The sequence below is a fragment of the Bombyx mandarina genome, chromosome A1 (assembly GCF_030267445.1).
Source record: "Bombyx mandarina strain Sakado chromosome A1, ASM3026744v2".
Lineage (NCBI taxonomy): Eukaryota > Metazoa > Arthropoda > Insecta > Lepidoptera > Bombycidae > Bombyx > Bombyx mandarina.
The window spans coordinates 19,878,659-19,894,352 of record NC_143234.1 but is presented as its reverse complement, the minus strand read 5'-3'; the positions used below and the strand labels follow the sequence as shown (position 1 = coordinate 19,894,352).

Sequence of the window (15,694 nt, the reverse complement as noted above, 5' to 3'; positions counted from 1 at the left end):
ATGAACTCCAAATTAACATGACTGTTTCTTTGTAAATCAGTGATTGGGGGAAGCGTTTTGATTACTTCCTCACATGAATGAACCAGTTATTGGAATACTTGTAACAAATAATTAAGTAAGTAAGGATATACGGTGATTATACTACTAACGCCCACCAAGACCACCGATTGAACTGCAGGATATCCGTAATTCCCATGGGGTTGAAACCTTTAATACGGTGTGGCACTGTGGCGTCGCTTTTGGCCAGTGTGGTGGCCTCTTCGCCAAACTACTGCTACATTACTAACAAATGCTGCTGGAATTGGAAAAATATAAATAGAATGTAAATACGGTACCCTGTAGAACTCCACTTCTGTTTGGAGAGCACTTATTTCTGTATTATCCATAATTCAATTATATTCCTGAATAGTCATATTAAAGTCATATTATATTATTACTTAAAAATCAATTTAAAATATGCATCTATGTTCGAACTTAATGTCACTTTCGTTTAGTTTGTTTACATTTTCCCGCTTAGTGCTGATATACCGTTGCCTAGCAACTGAAATTATGTTCAGAAATATTTTCGGTATTGTGACTACCTACCAATTACATTTTTATTTTTCGTTATTGTTTTTGATAGCTCGTTGAAAAGAAAAAAATAGTCTAAATTATAAAATTTACAACTGTTAGAGATCAAAACTAGGTAGTCAATTTTGTCTTATTTACGAATACAAGATACCATCTTAATGTTTTTGGACGAAACATGTTTGTCTAAACGTCAATTCAATATTGATGTTTTCGCAAAAATGGGAAATTCGCGAAATTGCGTTTTTCCGAGAAATGAAAATTCCAGAAATTTAAGTGAACATAAGTCTATAGTAAATTAAAAATTTTCATCAATCAATAAAATCAAATCAGAGAAAATGACAAGGTTTAACATTTATGTGCTCAATATAGTTTTCTATTTTAATGAATCGTGACTATCTGAAAATAAACTTTTAAAACAACATTGTTTTTTTTTAGTCTGTACTTCGATATAAGCCAAGAGCAATGGCCAATAGTATATGATGACAAATACAATGTTTCGGTTTTTGGTCTCGAGAAGTTTCATGTATTTGACGCTAAAAAGTGGCGGAATATTGTTCAGGTAGAGTATAAGTTATAGCACATTAAAACGGTATTATTACCTTTAGCAATCTCTTACAGATAACCATAAGCATGGGTAGGGTAATCTAGGGTATGAAGGACATGAACATGGTAGGTAACTGGCCATTAGCTGATAGCTGATAGCTAGCTTATTATTTTAAGTATAGAATGGTCAACAAAATCATGTTCTTTATGATTTTATGAAAAAAGACTAGAGAATAGAAGGATAAAATTTCAATTTGATTCTAGCTATCTAAGTGCAAACCATAATGAATTAATTCAGGCAGAAATATGCAAGATGATGTAGTGAGCAACAATGCAGGGAGGCATCAGAAAATGCGTATTTATAAACATTTATTAGAAATTACAATTTTGAAACAATATGAACAGTAGCTAAATTGCTTTGGATTAAACATGGCAGTTGGAAATCTGTGGGTATTGATTATAAAGTTTGAAAGAAACTTGAGAAGATCATTTACATAAACAAAATATTGATTATAAAAAAAATAAGCTAATTATAATTAATTAACAACTGAGTTAATAATATGCTATCTTTGTGAATGATCCAATTAAATTACAATTAAAGACAATTAAAGAAATATTGAAAACTGAATAATGAATAATGTTATGTCTCACCTCTTTGTCTAGTATTTAAGAAATGCACAACTAATAACGGACGAACGCCTAGTGAGGCCAAAAGAAGCCCAGAAGAGTGATTTGCTTGTTGTCCATACAAAGCGGTACCTCAAATCTTTGAATGTAAGTAAAGCATTAACTTTTAAATAAAGCTTAAATGAAGCAGTATTCTAATTAATTAACAAAGCTATTGCTAAACCGCAAACACATTTCCTGTCAATTCCATGTTTTATGTGTGAAATGTGATTTAAAAAATTTGGAAAATAATATCAAAATAAATTTTTAAATTCCAGTGGAGTGCAAGAGTGGCTATAATCGCAGAAGTGCCACTTGTATCTTTATTACCAAATTTCCTGGTTCAATATGCTTATTTAAAGCCAATGAGGTAAATAAATAGTAATGTAAAATGTGGTAGTAATAATATTGGTTGATATACAGTACCTTAATAAGTTTTAACATTGTATATCAATTCAAAAAGAGTAGAAAGCATGATCTGTGATTACACTTTCCAAATTTTATATTTTAAAATGTAATTGTGTATAATGATTTATAAATAGCTATCCTATAAAATGAATTATAATATGTTTTATTTATTATTCAACACATAACATTCGACATGGTGGTTTCACAGTATGCTTAGTGCATATAGTATAGTGGTATTTAAAAGTAATGGTAGTATTCCAATTTGATTAAAGGTTACAAACAGGTGGTTCAGTTCTTTGTGGTAAGTTGGCATTGGAGCGTGGGTGGGCTATCAATGTGGGTGGTGGCTTCCACCACTGCAGTGCTCAAAAAGGCGAAGGTTTCTGTCCGTATGCTGACATCACGCTACTGATACGGTTCCTCATGATGAATAACTTGATAGAGACTGCTATGATTGTCGATTTGGATGCTCATCAGGTAAGATTATTGATATTTTTTCTCAATATAGAGACTGCAAGATTAAAATGAATACATCTGTGGTGGGTAGCCATTATACAATACAAAGATATTTGACAGATGCCTGAATCTTGTCTATTACGACATTTTCAAGATAAGCTTTCATTTATACAAGTTTGCTTACGTTTGCCGCTAGGGGCGCTGCCCCAACTCCATACAAATTTGAGTTAACTTTTACGCAATCGAGAACGTAAGCACATTGATCTGAACACACAACCACTGTGATGGACAGTGTCCGGACTATGTCTATGGGCTAATTTACTCGTCGAGCCCTTCGTAGCAAGCGACGGGTTCGGCGAGGACGGTGATCGGTGATTGAGGTACATAAATGCACCGTTAATGGATCGGGAGGATCCGGAATGACGTGAACCTTCGGTTTGTTGATATAGGTAATAAAACGATAAAAAAATTGAGCTGCCTCATTTATATCCACACAAAGGTTCCGGACGTAGGATCTTCTTCTGTCTCCCGGGGTGCAATATTAATGTTTTATTTCAGGGCAATGGTTACGAAAAGGATTTCCTGGGTGTTCCCGAGGTATACATAATGGATATGTACAATAGAAATATTTTCCCGAAAGACAAAGAAGCGAAGAAGGCGATACGTAGGAAAGTGGAACTCGGGAACCTAGTTGAGGACATGGAATATATGCTGAAATTGCGATTGTGAGTTGTTGATGAACTAGACGTGCCCCGCGGTACCGCCTGCGCTGGATTTTTATTCGGCACGAATTAAACAGCGTCTGTTATTACGGGATAACATAAACTAGCAATCGATTGAGTTTTTTTATTTATTACATACATGTGTGGACGAGCTCACAGCCCACCTGGTGTTAAGTGGTTACTGGAGCCCATAGACATCTACGACGTAAATGCGCCACCCACCTTGAGATATAAGTTCTAAGGTCTCAAGTGTAGTTACAACGGCTGTCCCACCCTTCAAACCGAAACGAATTACTGCTTCACGACAGAACTAGGCAGGCCGGTGGTACCTACACGTGCGGACTCACAAGAGGTCCTACCACTAGTGGAAATAGTAGGGCGTATTCGGAATTGATCGGGATTACCAAGGTGAAAACTATCTTATGTGTTAGTGTTATGAACTATTTTTCTGTGCGATATTCCATGTAAAAACGTTCAGCCAATTATAGGGAATTAACATATCGACGGATGAAATGTTATTTGGTTTAAGCGAAATTTTTGGAACTTTACATGAGAGCCATTTAAAGCTTAAAATTTGAAAAAAAAAATCATAATAAAAAAAACTTCTTCAGCTATTTGATTGAATGGAGTAAACTTAATTGAAGTTCAATTAAAAACATCGAACTGTTGATGCTAATCACTACATAGTATAAAACAAAGTCGCTTTCTCTGTCCCTATATCCCTATGTATGCTTAAATCTTTAAAACTACGCAACGGATTTTGATGCCGTTTTTTTTAATAGATAGAGTGATTGAAGAGGAAGGTTTATATGTATAATAACATCCATTAAATAGTGGAGAAATCAATAATAAATTACAGTTTCCGAAGCGAAGCGAGGGCGGGTCGCTAGTACCAAATAAAACGCACCTTCAATTACAAAGATAAATGTCGCTTAAACGAAATAACCTTTCGTGCCTAGATATATTCAAATATACAAACTTTCGTATTTATAATATTAGTATAGATTTGATAGTGATTTGAAAATGTGTCTAAGTCAAATAGAGTTTCAATTGTAGTTCATTTTTTTAATTGCTCTAGATCAGGGGTGGCCAACCGATAGATCGCGATCGATCGGCCCATCGTGGCTATTAGTTAAGTCGATCGTGGCAAGACTAAAAATATATAAATACATAGAACAGACTGCGTTACGTAATCACCAACTACTGCGCGCATCATCTTCATCTTGTATCATTTGTTAATGACCATAAAGTCACATTATTGATCATCTCTTCTACACAATAGTTCTCTTTTATTATATAATTTCAGGTTTATTTTAATTATTTTAATAAAGAAAATATGCTACTTATTTGTATACTGAACTACATTGTTTCATAAAATTTCAAGAAAGGTCATTGATTGGTAGATCGCAGAGTGCTTCGTCAGTAGACAGTAGATCTTGGTTCTAATCAAGTTGGCGACTCCTGCTCTAGATGAAGAGATGAGGTCACGGCTCGCCTGATGATGAGTTTCCAGAGCCTCAAAGTAGATTGTGTTTGCATAGTTGCTGCTGTCCCTAGGCCATACGCGTGTTTGTTTCGTGCCACAGATAGGTAGGTGCTTACGGGCACACCACAGGGTGATTAGTGCGAGTTTATTAACGTTCTCGATAGCGTAAAAGTTAACTCAAATTTGTATGGAGTTGGAACAGCGCCCCTAGCGGCAACCGTAGGCAAACTTTCCAACTCCATACAAATTGGAGTTAACTTTTACGCTATCGAGAACGTTAATAAACTCGCACTAAGCACACTGAGTGATTAGATAAGGGTTCCACTTTTGAGGAACGGAACAAAAAAAGAATCAAGATTAATCGAAATAGTTGTTCAATTACATTCCTTCATTACATTTTCCTAAGTTTTCACGGGCGCCTTGGACTGTTACACCTGATCTACGGTTATATACATTGCTGAAGTCTATGAGCGACGGTAACCACTTACCATCAGGTTGGCCGTATGCGGCTATAAAAAACATACTTGTGCCGAATAACGAATTTTTGTATTGATTATAATTAATTAAACAAACAAAAAACCGTAATAAACGTTCATCTTTGACTTTTCAGGAATTTAAAAGCAGCATTTAATGAATTCAAACCGGATATAGTTGTGTACAACGCGGGCACTGATATTTTGGACACAGATCCGTTGGGACACACGAGCATAAGTGAATGTGTAAGTATTACGTAACACATGTACTTTCAGTACTTTTTTTTTTAAATTTCTATAGTAGAGCAGAGGATCGTTTATTATATACCATATATTATATACCAAAATAAGGACTTTTTTTTTTCTCCACCTCATCCCACTAGGTAGGCTCGGTACATCTAGTATTGCTCACTCCTCTCTCTCCATCCATGTCTTCTTTGGTCACTATCTTGCACTACCATTTCCATACGTCTCCTAGTCACATGCATCTCCTCTCTACGCATCACATGTCCATAACACGCTAACCGTCCGCTCTTTAATTTGTTAATTACCGGGGCTACTTACACACATCCTCTGATATATCAAAATAAAGACACATATGCAAAACATTAAGTACAAGCTCGCTCAGAGCGATCTCTTTCAGAGAATGAGGTGGACCAGAATCACTTTAGGAAATAAATTAGCCATGGTGTCCTTGTAGATTGAAAAAAACAATATATTTATCTTATTTATAAAATTCTCGTGTCACAATGTTAGTTACCATACTCCTCTGAAACGGTTTTACCGATTTTTATGAAGTTTTGTATGAATGTTCAGTAGGTCTGAGAATCGGCTACTATCTACTTTTCATACCCCTAAGTTATAAGGGTTGTCGACTCCTAACATTTATTTTCTATTTTTTGTGCAATTTTTTTGTTTGTTATAATTAGGCATTATGTGGTTAAATGAGGTTTTGTTATTTTTATATTCCCTCATCGTTCACAGCGCCACATGCCTCTTTCACTCATTTACCACATCCTTACACACTTACAATAAGTTAGTTTTTTTTTTCTACACTAGAAATTCCTTTGAAATCTTATATATGGTAAAACAACGTTTGTCGGGTCAGCTAGTAAAGATATAATTATCAGCAATATAATGATGATATTGCTACTTTACACATAAGATATGAATAAACAATTTATAATGTTTACCTGCTCATATTAAAATACTTCTAGTAAAAGGTGTTAACAGTTTACATAGTGCACCGATAGGTGTCGCTGTTCATTTTTGTTGCAAATGATGTGACAATAAAAACCAGCAGCGTAACGACAAGTTCTTTTATTTGTGCGAGAATGCAGAAAGCAGGTAGAAATGGCTGGCACGGCTTGTTTTATTAACACTATCCCCCCTTCGTTGGCTTTGGCTGGCGGCGGCGGTGGCTGTGGCTGTGGCGGAAGGGGGCGTGTTAACATGGCTTGGCGGCTTGGCTGGCGGCAGGGCATGACAGCTGACGTCACGTCCGTTACATTCGGCCATCCTGCAACAATTGCTCCCGCAATGGGGAACACACAAAAACATTTAGTTCTCAAATAAATCAATAAGGTCTTCAGTTTCGAGCTGCTCATCTGAACTACTAGCGCTTTTATAGGGCCTTAATGAATCTGTGATACCAGGCTAGGGAAGTTTTTATAACTTCGTAAACCTTTTAGATATACTTCTAATTCGATACCGATTGTTACCTACACTTTAGTTACTACATACGGACCTGAGTACAAATCGTCTAATTTGGTATTAATCCTAGCGGCGCTACTAACCAGTTGGAGCCTGTCTCTACGATACAAAATCCCTTTTCTTATAAACATGAGCATTTTTTTTTATATTAATGTTGTGTGTCATTATTGTACTGGCTTGTTTTATCCTAGCTGTAGCTATCTTACGCCGTGCGTCAACAGTTCCTAGTTCGCGACCAAGAATCGAAACATCAAATATTGACCTACCAGAGCGCGCAAAGATTAAATCACAAGGCTTGTAGCCGCTGCTACTTTTAATTGTGTTGTTTGTGCCTCAAATGACGGAGTTCACTAAATTATTTGAAGCTTCACTACGATCAGTTGCCCGCAACACATAAAATTGTATGTTTAGTTTGTTCAACCTGGCCAATTAGCGCGCGGACAAGCAATACCGTTTAACGTATGCCTAAACTGTTTATCTTCTGATATATTTTTTAAAGTACCTACTCGTAAAAGCTTTTCCATAGTCTGTCACCACGTGATTCGGGTATCTGAACAAACCCTATTAATATATTTTTCAATGCACGAATGGTCCCGATTGAATTTACAGTACGCGTAAGTTCAGCTATCACAAATTTAGACAACGCATCTTTCATTACGAACATGTACTGGTTGGTGCCCTTTAGATGTCCTACAGAAGGGCATCATGTTATCTATTTGTGCCATGCGCATAGTATCAGATGGTTTAGAGATCGGATATAGACATGTCTTCTTTTTTTAACATAGTTATCCTTCTCATGTGTGTATAATAAAGACATGCTGCCACGTATTTCCTAATAAAGTGTGTCTGTCATTTTAAGAAACCAATATTGGCTTTTAATCAAAGCTAAACGATGATTTAGATCCACGTGACAAATGTCGTCATAGTGCATTTGTACAATTTTCCATTTAGCCGAAGGGACTGAGAGTCTGTTTCCGTTAAAAGTTTTTCGAACTAGTTCATTCATAATTATCTTTAACATCAGCGCGACTTCGTCCGCGTGGAATATAGTTCACAATGAATGCTTTATTTTAGTACAAATTGATTAGCATAAAAAAAACGTTATAGTGAGCCAACCTTAACATATGCTATCGCGGACATTTTTTTTTTAGATCTTTTAAAGGGGTACAATTCTGTCACATTATTTTAGCGAAACTTTAACAGTTTCTGCAGCGCACGCACCGGAAGCTCTCAAAAGGGAAAATAACCCGATTTTGAAACATTACTTACTGGTACTTCGCTTGTATTGGTCTTAGCGTGACCCAGTGATGGTCTTAGCGGTGCTAGCGTTATATAGCCTATAACCTTTCTCAATAAATGGGTTATTTAACACTGAAAGAATTTTTCAAATCGGACCAGCAGTTCTTGAGATTAGCGCGTTCAAACAAACAAACTCTCTTCAGCTTTATAATGTTAGTATAGATTGCTTTATAATCGAACTAAGCTTTTCGTCCTGACATTGCACAGTACAGAATCAATCGGTAACTAAGACGATTCACGTTCATCATGTCAACAGGATGCCTATTAAGCGCGTCTACAAATTTTCCATACGTTCACCAGGTCTATACTCAACACTAATGTCATAATCTTCTTTCAAAACTCACCATCGCGCAATGCATGGTATAATGTCGCGTTTGGTAAGCGTAGCACAAACCACAGTACAATCAGTTTCTACTATATCATGTTTACCTACTTCATAAACACGGAACCTACGTAGCGATTGTACGACCGCCAGGTTATGAGCTCTTAACTATGATACACATTCTTCCTTCCTAGTAACCCGGCTAAAATAGTTTATCAGGCCGCAGTGAGTTGTCAGTTTGTTTTTGTAATAGTATACCAGAAATTCCTAAGTTACACGCATCGGTTTGTATTTCTGTAGGAAGCATAGGATTATACAGAGCTAGCACAGGTTTGAAACGTAAGCTGTTTTTCAGTTGTTCGAAATTCGCGTTTTGTTCACGGCCCCACACCCATGATTTATCTTTTTTTTTCTTTTTAAACCAATAAACTGTCGCACACTATAAGCATTATTTGGCACAGGACACTGCGAAACGGCCGTCAATTTTTGTTGCACCCGGCTGTATACCGTCTGAAGATATTTCATGACCTAATAAGTGACTTGTTCCTCCAAGAATGAGCATTTACTCATATTTAATTTTAAGTCTCCACCATAAAATTTCCCAAGTACTTTCTCAATAATTATTGAACCTGATTTTATACCAACTGAGGGTAGATGTAAATCGTTTAAAATTGCTAGTATCTCGATCTGACCTACATTTATTTTTACCCATTTCTTTTCTACCCACAGACTCAATTATTTTATTTATTAAACGCATTTAACTACCCCACCTAGTGGAATAAGGTGGAGATAAAGAAGAAACGCATGAATACAGATGGCGCATTTGCTAAACCAAAAGGAATTCTAGTGTACTAGAAATAATGACCTTGCGGTGTAATGAAAGCAGTTGTGTGTCTGGCACAATGCTCAATTGATGGTAGCCCTGGGCTAAATCTAAACTCGTGCAGTACTGTTCGGTGGATACTTTTATATTTTACCATAGCGTTTAACGCACGATATTCAACGCATAGCCTACTGTCGCCGTTCTTTTTCTTAATAAGACCACTGGTGAAGCATGACTAGATTCAGATTATTTTATAATGCCGATGTCTAAAAGTGGCGATACACGGGCTGATCACTAGTAAGCTTAATTTGCATTTGAACTAAATTGGCAATACCTAAATCATGTGTATTCGTAGCAAAGCAATGCTTATACTGTATTTTTTTAAATCTGAATGACTCCTAATATTTAATGGCTCCTTTTAATTTTTTTTATTTCTACCCACAAATCTCGAAATATTTGTAATGGCATGGCTAGGGCAAGTAGAAATGCAACACACCTGGCTGTTTGGCTGTGGCTCCTCGCAGCTGTTGGCCCTCGGCAGGACCTCGCCCGGCGGCCACAGGATGGTCTCCGAGCCCATGTTGATGTCTTTGATGTAGCTGTCTTCGCCGTTCAGCAGCGTCGCAGGCAGGGAGAAGGAAGCTCGTAGCCGTGAATCTCGTGAAGCGCCGTGAAGCTCGTAGTGCCGCAGTGGAGTAACCACGTTGCTGCTCTTTTAGTTTCCCTCTACGTGAACCAGAATGATGGAAGGACAGGGCGGCAGGCGCTTTTGGTCCGACGACGTCGAAGTCCCTTTGATTTGATTGTTCCAGGTTCTTCATCCTGTAGCTCAAGTATCGCCTTGTGGACCTCTTTCTGAAGCAATTTTTCAACACTTTCCTCGCCAGTGAAATAGGAGCTTCATCTTCTTCAAACTTGTCAGAAGACCGAGACATCTGAGCGTGTATATGACGTTGTTTCATTTCTTTATGCCACTTCTGATTGTTGCAAATGATGTGACAATAAAAACCAGCAGCGTAACGACAAGTTCTTTTATTTGTGCGAGAATGCAGAAAGCAGGTAGAAATGGCTGGCACGGCTTGTTTTATTAACACTATCCCCCCTTCGTTGGCTTTGGCTGGCGGCGGCGGTGGCTGTGGCTGTGGCGGAAGGGGGCGTGTTAACATGGCTTGGCGGCTTGGCTGGCGGCAGGGCATGACAGCTGACGTCACGTCCGTTACATTTTAGAACAAATTCTAGATCGCGATGACGAGATGCTCCGTGGTCGAATGAGGAGATCACGGTCGAAGATTTTCGGTATCGCTTCTCGGCCTTTTGGCTAAGATCAAAGTGTAGTATCTGTTCTTTTCAGCTTAATATCTGAAAGTTCCCTCATTGAGGGACCAGTATATTAAACTGATTTTTGTAAAACGACGGGATGTTCGGGGCTCGCTCCACTCCCGTCACGGGTCGGCCCGGCATTGCAGTGCCGCCGGGATCGGCCCTCAAAAACCTATTATTTGATATTCCTGTATACAGACTTATGACTGTCAGTCACCCAGACAGATTTAATTAACTTGGAAATCATAATATAAGATACATGCATGTCATGAAACAAAAGAACCTAGTGATCTGATCTACTAGTGAATAGAACTGAGTTACTGATACGTTCGGAGCTAGTGTGAGCTAGTGATACATTCTATCGGTGTGAGTGTTAGATATCTTTTATAGCACTCACTCAGGAGCTTACACATTAGACTTGCGCAAAACATCACTTCCCAATGTAATGTGATATGACATCACTTTTACAGACAGGTGATATTACTCGAAAACATTACACATCACTCTTAACATTACTCGGTGCGTTCAATAGATACTGTGACGACGAATACATTGTATCTATACACCCGAATCATTACCTAAGTGATGTGTATCAACACATCACTTAGGTAATGATTCGGGTGTGTCATTACAGTAGTGTATTACAATACAAAGTATGAACTTTGTATTGTAATACACTGTTATATTACTTGACAGAGATTGACTTACTTAATAATATAATAATTTTATTTTTTACTTAATATAATTTATTGTGGGATGAACGGATTTCATATGGCGACTTAGACTGCAAATTGAGCTCGACAATAATGTTAATATACGAGAGCAGTAGATGCATTGTTTCGGCGCGATATCCTCAAAGTGCATCCAAGGAGGACTGTACTTTCATTTAGACGCCGTTATTTCTTTCACTTATTAAACACGCATTAAAACAAATAATAAAACTATCTTCAAACAAGTGCTTAAGTAATTCAAATCAAACACAAAAATTAATATGAAATATTACTAAACAATTACGAGCGACTAGCGATTTTACAAAAGTTGCGAATAAAAAATTAAGTAAGTACTTGCGGGAAACTACCGGCTGGCCGCATGAAAAATATAAACACAAATACCTATATTAAAATTCAGTCGTACCATAGGTATAAAAATGTACCTAGCGGCCAGGACATACGGTTCCAAATCACTAGGAATAATTCCGTGTCGCTTGCTCATTTATTTTGCGTCGATCGGTCTGTCTCGCTCGCTCGGTTCCGTTCGTGTTATAAGCAACATTACACGACAAAGAAAGAAACATGTTGGGTCATGGTGTGATGTTTGTTTCCTTCGCGTAATGTGTGATGTTGCATTACATCGTAGAGTAATATTACCCGAGTAATATCACTCGCATTACTTACACATGTCTATTACACATCTTTAAATATAATTCATGAAGGGGCTTGTGCAGTGGGGGTCGAGCGTACTTTACTGACTCGCATTCAATAGATTTACATAATTACTTTAAGACCTTAGTGATTTCGTATCGATTTCGACATAGCGACGTTGCCGATGGTCATATAAATGTGTACAAACCAATGCCATATAAATGTGTAAACACATTAGTTCTATTTGCTCTGTTCAGAATAATTTACCAACTATTAGTCACAATTTTTTTTATAAGCTACAAATAAAATTATAATTTGCGTAACTACTGGTGGTAGGACCTCTAGTGAGTCCGCACGGGTAGGCACCACCGCCCTGCCTATTTCTGCCGTGAAGCAGTAATGCGTTTCGGTTTGAAGGGTTGTGACGGAAGGGCAGCCGTTGTAAATATACCTTAGAACTTATATCTCAAGGTGGGTGGCGCATTTATGTCATAGATGTCTATGGGCTCCAGTAACCACTTAACACCAGGTGGGCTGTGAGCTCGTCCACCCACCTAAGCAATAAATAAACAAAATGGATTCTTCTCACGCGAAAGCAAAATTTGAAATCTTCGCTCATTTAAATTTCAGGGGATAATAAAACGGGATGAATACGTATTCGAGATGTGTAAAGGTCTCCGCGTGCCCATAGTCATGCTGACGAGCGGCGGCTATCTGAGGAGGACCGCGCGGATCATAGCCGAGTCGATCATTAACTTGCACGGGAAAGGCCTAATATACGGTAGCTGTAAAGACAGTAAATGGTAAATGAAATGTTGAATGGCGTTATCGGAACGTGAGGGTACAGAGAGCTGTTAAGACTTGTGTAGTAGTGAAATTGTTATTGAATATTATTATTTTCCTACCTAATCTGATAGCCTTTTGAGAGGCTATTTCAGCGTAACCTTAACTAGTAGGTGAGCTCGCGTGACTCGAACCGGAGTGATGCTAACATTGACCCTAGCAAGAGTCGTGCTTCGCAGAATCTACCACCGGATCGAAAAACGCGACCCACTGCGAAGATCCGGCGAGAAACTTAGTGGACTATTGAATGATGAAGATGTTTCTATTATATATACATACGTTTTATAGTTCCCATGTTTGTTCGTATTCAACGCCCGTCCTAAGGCTGGGTTCACACGACATTGTCTACGATTTTAAACGGACACTCCGAGGATTGTTCTCACGATCGATTTTCATTTGTATTAAATACGAAAGGCCACGAAAGTTATCACAGAGTTTTAAGCAGGAGTATTTTAAGAACCGTTTTCAAAAATTCAGACCCAGAGGTTCCAAGCGATCCGTAAGAATGCGATTATCGACAATGCGAACGGCCCTCTTCTGTGTGGAGTCAAATAGAGGTAGCTGGTATTTGGGAGCTCCGGCCTGAAGGTGGGAACAGTACTCCACGCGAGGCCGAACCTGTGCTTTGTAAAGCAAAATTTTTTGTAAAACCAAATCCATATATGCAAACAAAGAGCATTATCAGAAGGCGAAGACAACATGCCTTATGTATGAAGGGAGAAGTCCGTTTCTACACAGAGAAGCAGTTGTGATGAGTTTGATGAAGTTGCCCTAATCCCATAAATAGCCTGCCGGTTGAGCCTTGACCTGATAAGGAAATTCAGAATTCTCCGAGCCCTCGGATGGCGCATCGCGTCCCAAAGTCAAGTAAGAAGCAACGCATGAGTGCTAGCTTTCCAGAAGTTCCCCGTCGATTTCACCCCCCATGGGAGGAAACCGTAGCGGTATCCAGGTTGATGATGAAGGATTTGCTCTACATATAATAACTATTTGCTACGTCTTTTGAGAGGAATACCAGAAGATACGCGGAATGTGCCTTTTGGCGTCTTAGTAGGAAAACTGAGGATCTTACATAAGGCTATTGATGTTTCAACAAGTCTAATTATCAGTAATCGTAAAAACATGCATTGCTTTACACAATGCCGTGTGATCTAAGAGCTGCTTCGATCTGGTTGCACATTGTACGGTAACGCGAACAATACACATCCCGAACATAAATTTATTTTAGATTCGCAAATTACCAGTATTTTAGCGGACCGTCGCTATTGTTTATATTTGATTAGCCGGGCTGACTCGGCTAATCTGGTTTTAATTTGTTATCGAGGCCTAGTTTGAAGGGAAGTGCATTCTCAAAATAAGAATGAGAGAAAAAAATCTTTCAGTCTTAGTACTATTGTTGATCGAAGGTCTTAAGGCTACGTCAAACAGAACGCGTGATTAGCTCGCGTCAGAGCGCTAAACTGACGGCGCGCTATGACGCCGAGACGTGTCGTACTACTATGGTAACATACCGTCAAACAGGGCAAGTACGCAACGCTCTGTCGCGGCGCTAGGACGCTTTGACGTCAGGCGTTGTAATTTTTTACAAATTTTATTTTAGCGTCCGAGTGAATGTGTATTAAAATACTAGATAATGCCCTAAAAATTTATAGAAATAGTTAGTAAATACCCATGCTTATACAATGCCACATATGAATCACTCGACATCTTGATACTTTTAGATGTTCACACTGCTATCGAAACTATGATTTGGCGTTACGTTGCGTCAAGGAGCGTCGGACTCATCTAGTCAATTTGTGTGACATGAAAAGAGCGCGACGTTAAAACCCAGCGCTAAGTATACGCGTTCTGTTTGACAAAGCCTTTAGTCTTTTGTTTTTGCGATGGAAGTCATCAGCAGTGACCACACCGCCTCCTGAGCTCTGTACCGAAACCATTGTTAAACACTAGGTTTAGTTAGAAATAATTGATGTATTAAAGATGCTTTGTGCCAAATTACTTAGTTATGTCATCAAGCAAACTATAATATTTGTTGTTAATGAATTCCTTAATGTTGTAGCCATGTGGTAATAAGCAACCGGGCGAACATTAAAAACGAAATATAAATAGCAAATATAATAATATGATAATTAAAAATATTTTAGTGAAATATTACTAAAAAATTTATCTGAAATATTCTAGAAAGTTCGAATAATGTTTCTAAAATCGATTTAAACACAAATCAAAATGTTATGTTTCTAATGTTTGTTTAGTTTTCAAATGACGTTATTGGCTGTAATTTAATTCAACCAACTTCTATAAAATTAGCGCGAATTTTTTGAAAAAGGAACATCCCGTTTCCTATTCTTGTATTGATAGATTATAATTGTTTATTTGAAAATAAATGTTTCTATGTTATAAATATTGTTTTATTTGCTGTCTTCAGTATTAAATTTGTCACGTAAATCTAATAATAAAAAATGTTCGTAAAATAAGAAACAATAATTTGTTTTTGTCAACGTACAAAATGTACAATATATCCGCAATAATAATAATGTATAAAATCCGCAAATCTTACAAATCTGTACAGATTGTGACGTTTTGAGCTCTCAATAGTACGTGTCCCCTGCCTATTTCTGCCGCGAAACAGTCGAAGGGCTTGAAGGGACATCATTAAAATAAAATAATCTAATGTCTCGAAAAAGAACAA

The 15,694-nt window shown here is 37.8% G+C and overlaps 1 protein-coding gene, 1 long non-coding RNA gene and 1 other non-coding gene across 3 annotated transcripts; 2 read left to right on the top strand and 1 right to left on the bottom strand.

Annotated features, from left to right (window-relative positions):
- The first annotated feature begins 764 nt into the window (after window positions 1-764).
- On the top strand, window positions 765-15,406 carry HDAC11 (Histone deacetylase 11). The gene is made up of 8 exons (XM_028174009.2): window positions 765-913; window positions 1,006-1,129; window positions 1,777-1,887; window positions 2,058-2,149; window positions 2,460-2,664; window positions 3,202-3,368; window positions 5,462-5,570; window positions 12,793-15,406. Exons 1-8 carry the CDS (start codon window positions 906-908, stop codon window positions 12,967-12,969), a joined length of 993 nt encoding a protein of 330 aa, XP_028029810.2. The 5' UTR covers window positions 765-905; the 3' UTR covers window positions 12,970-15,406.
- LOC149499620 (uncharacterized) lies at window positions 6,630-10,749 on the bottom strand. The gene is made up of 2 exons (XR_016325612.1): window positions 9,978-10,749; window positions 6,630-6,843 (listed from the first exon to the last, which is right to left on the bottom strand). It is a non-coding gene; the product is annotated as an uncharacterized LOC149499620 (long non-coding RNA).
- Window positions 10,780-10,972, top strand: LOC149499619 (U2 spliceosomal RNA). The gene has a single exon (XR_016325724.1). It is a non-coding gene; the product is annotated as a U2 spliceosomal RNA (small nuclear RNA).
- Window positions 15,407-15,694: the final 288 nt, after the last annotated feature.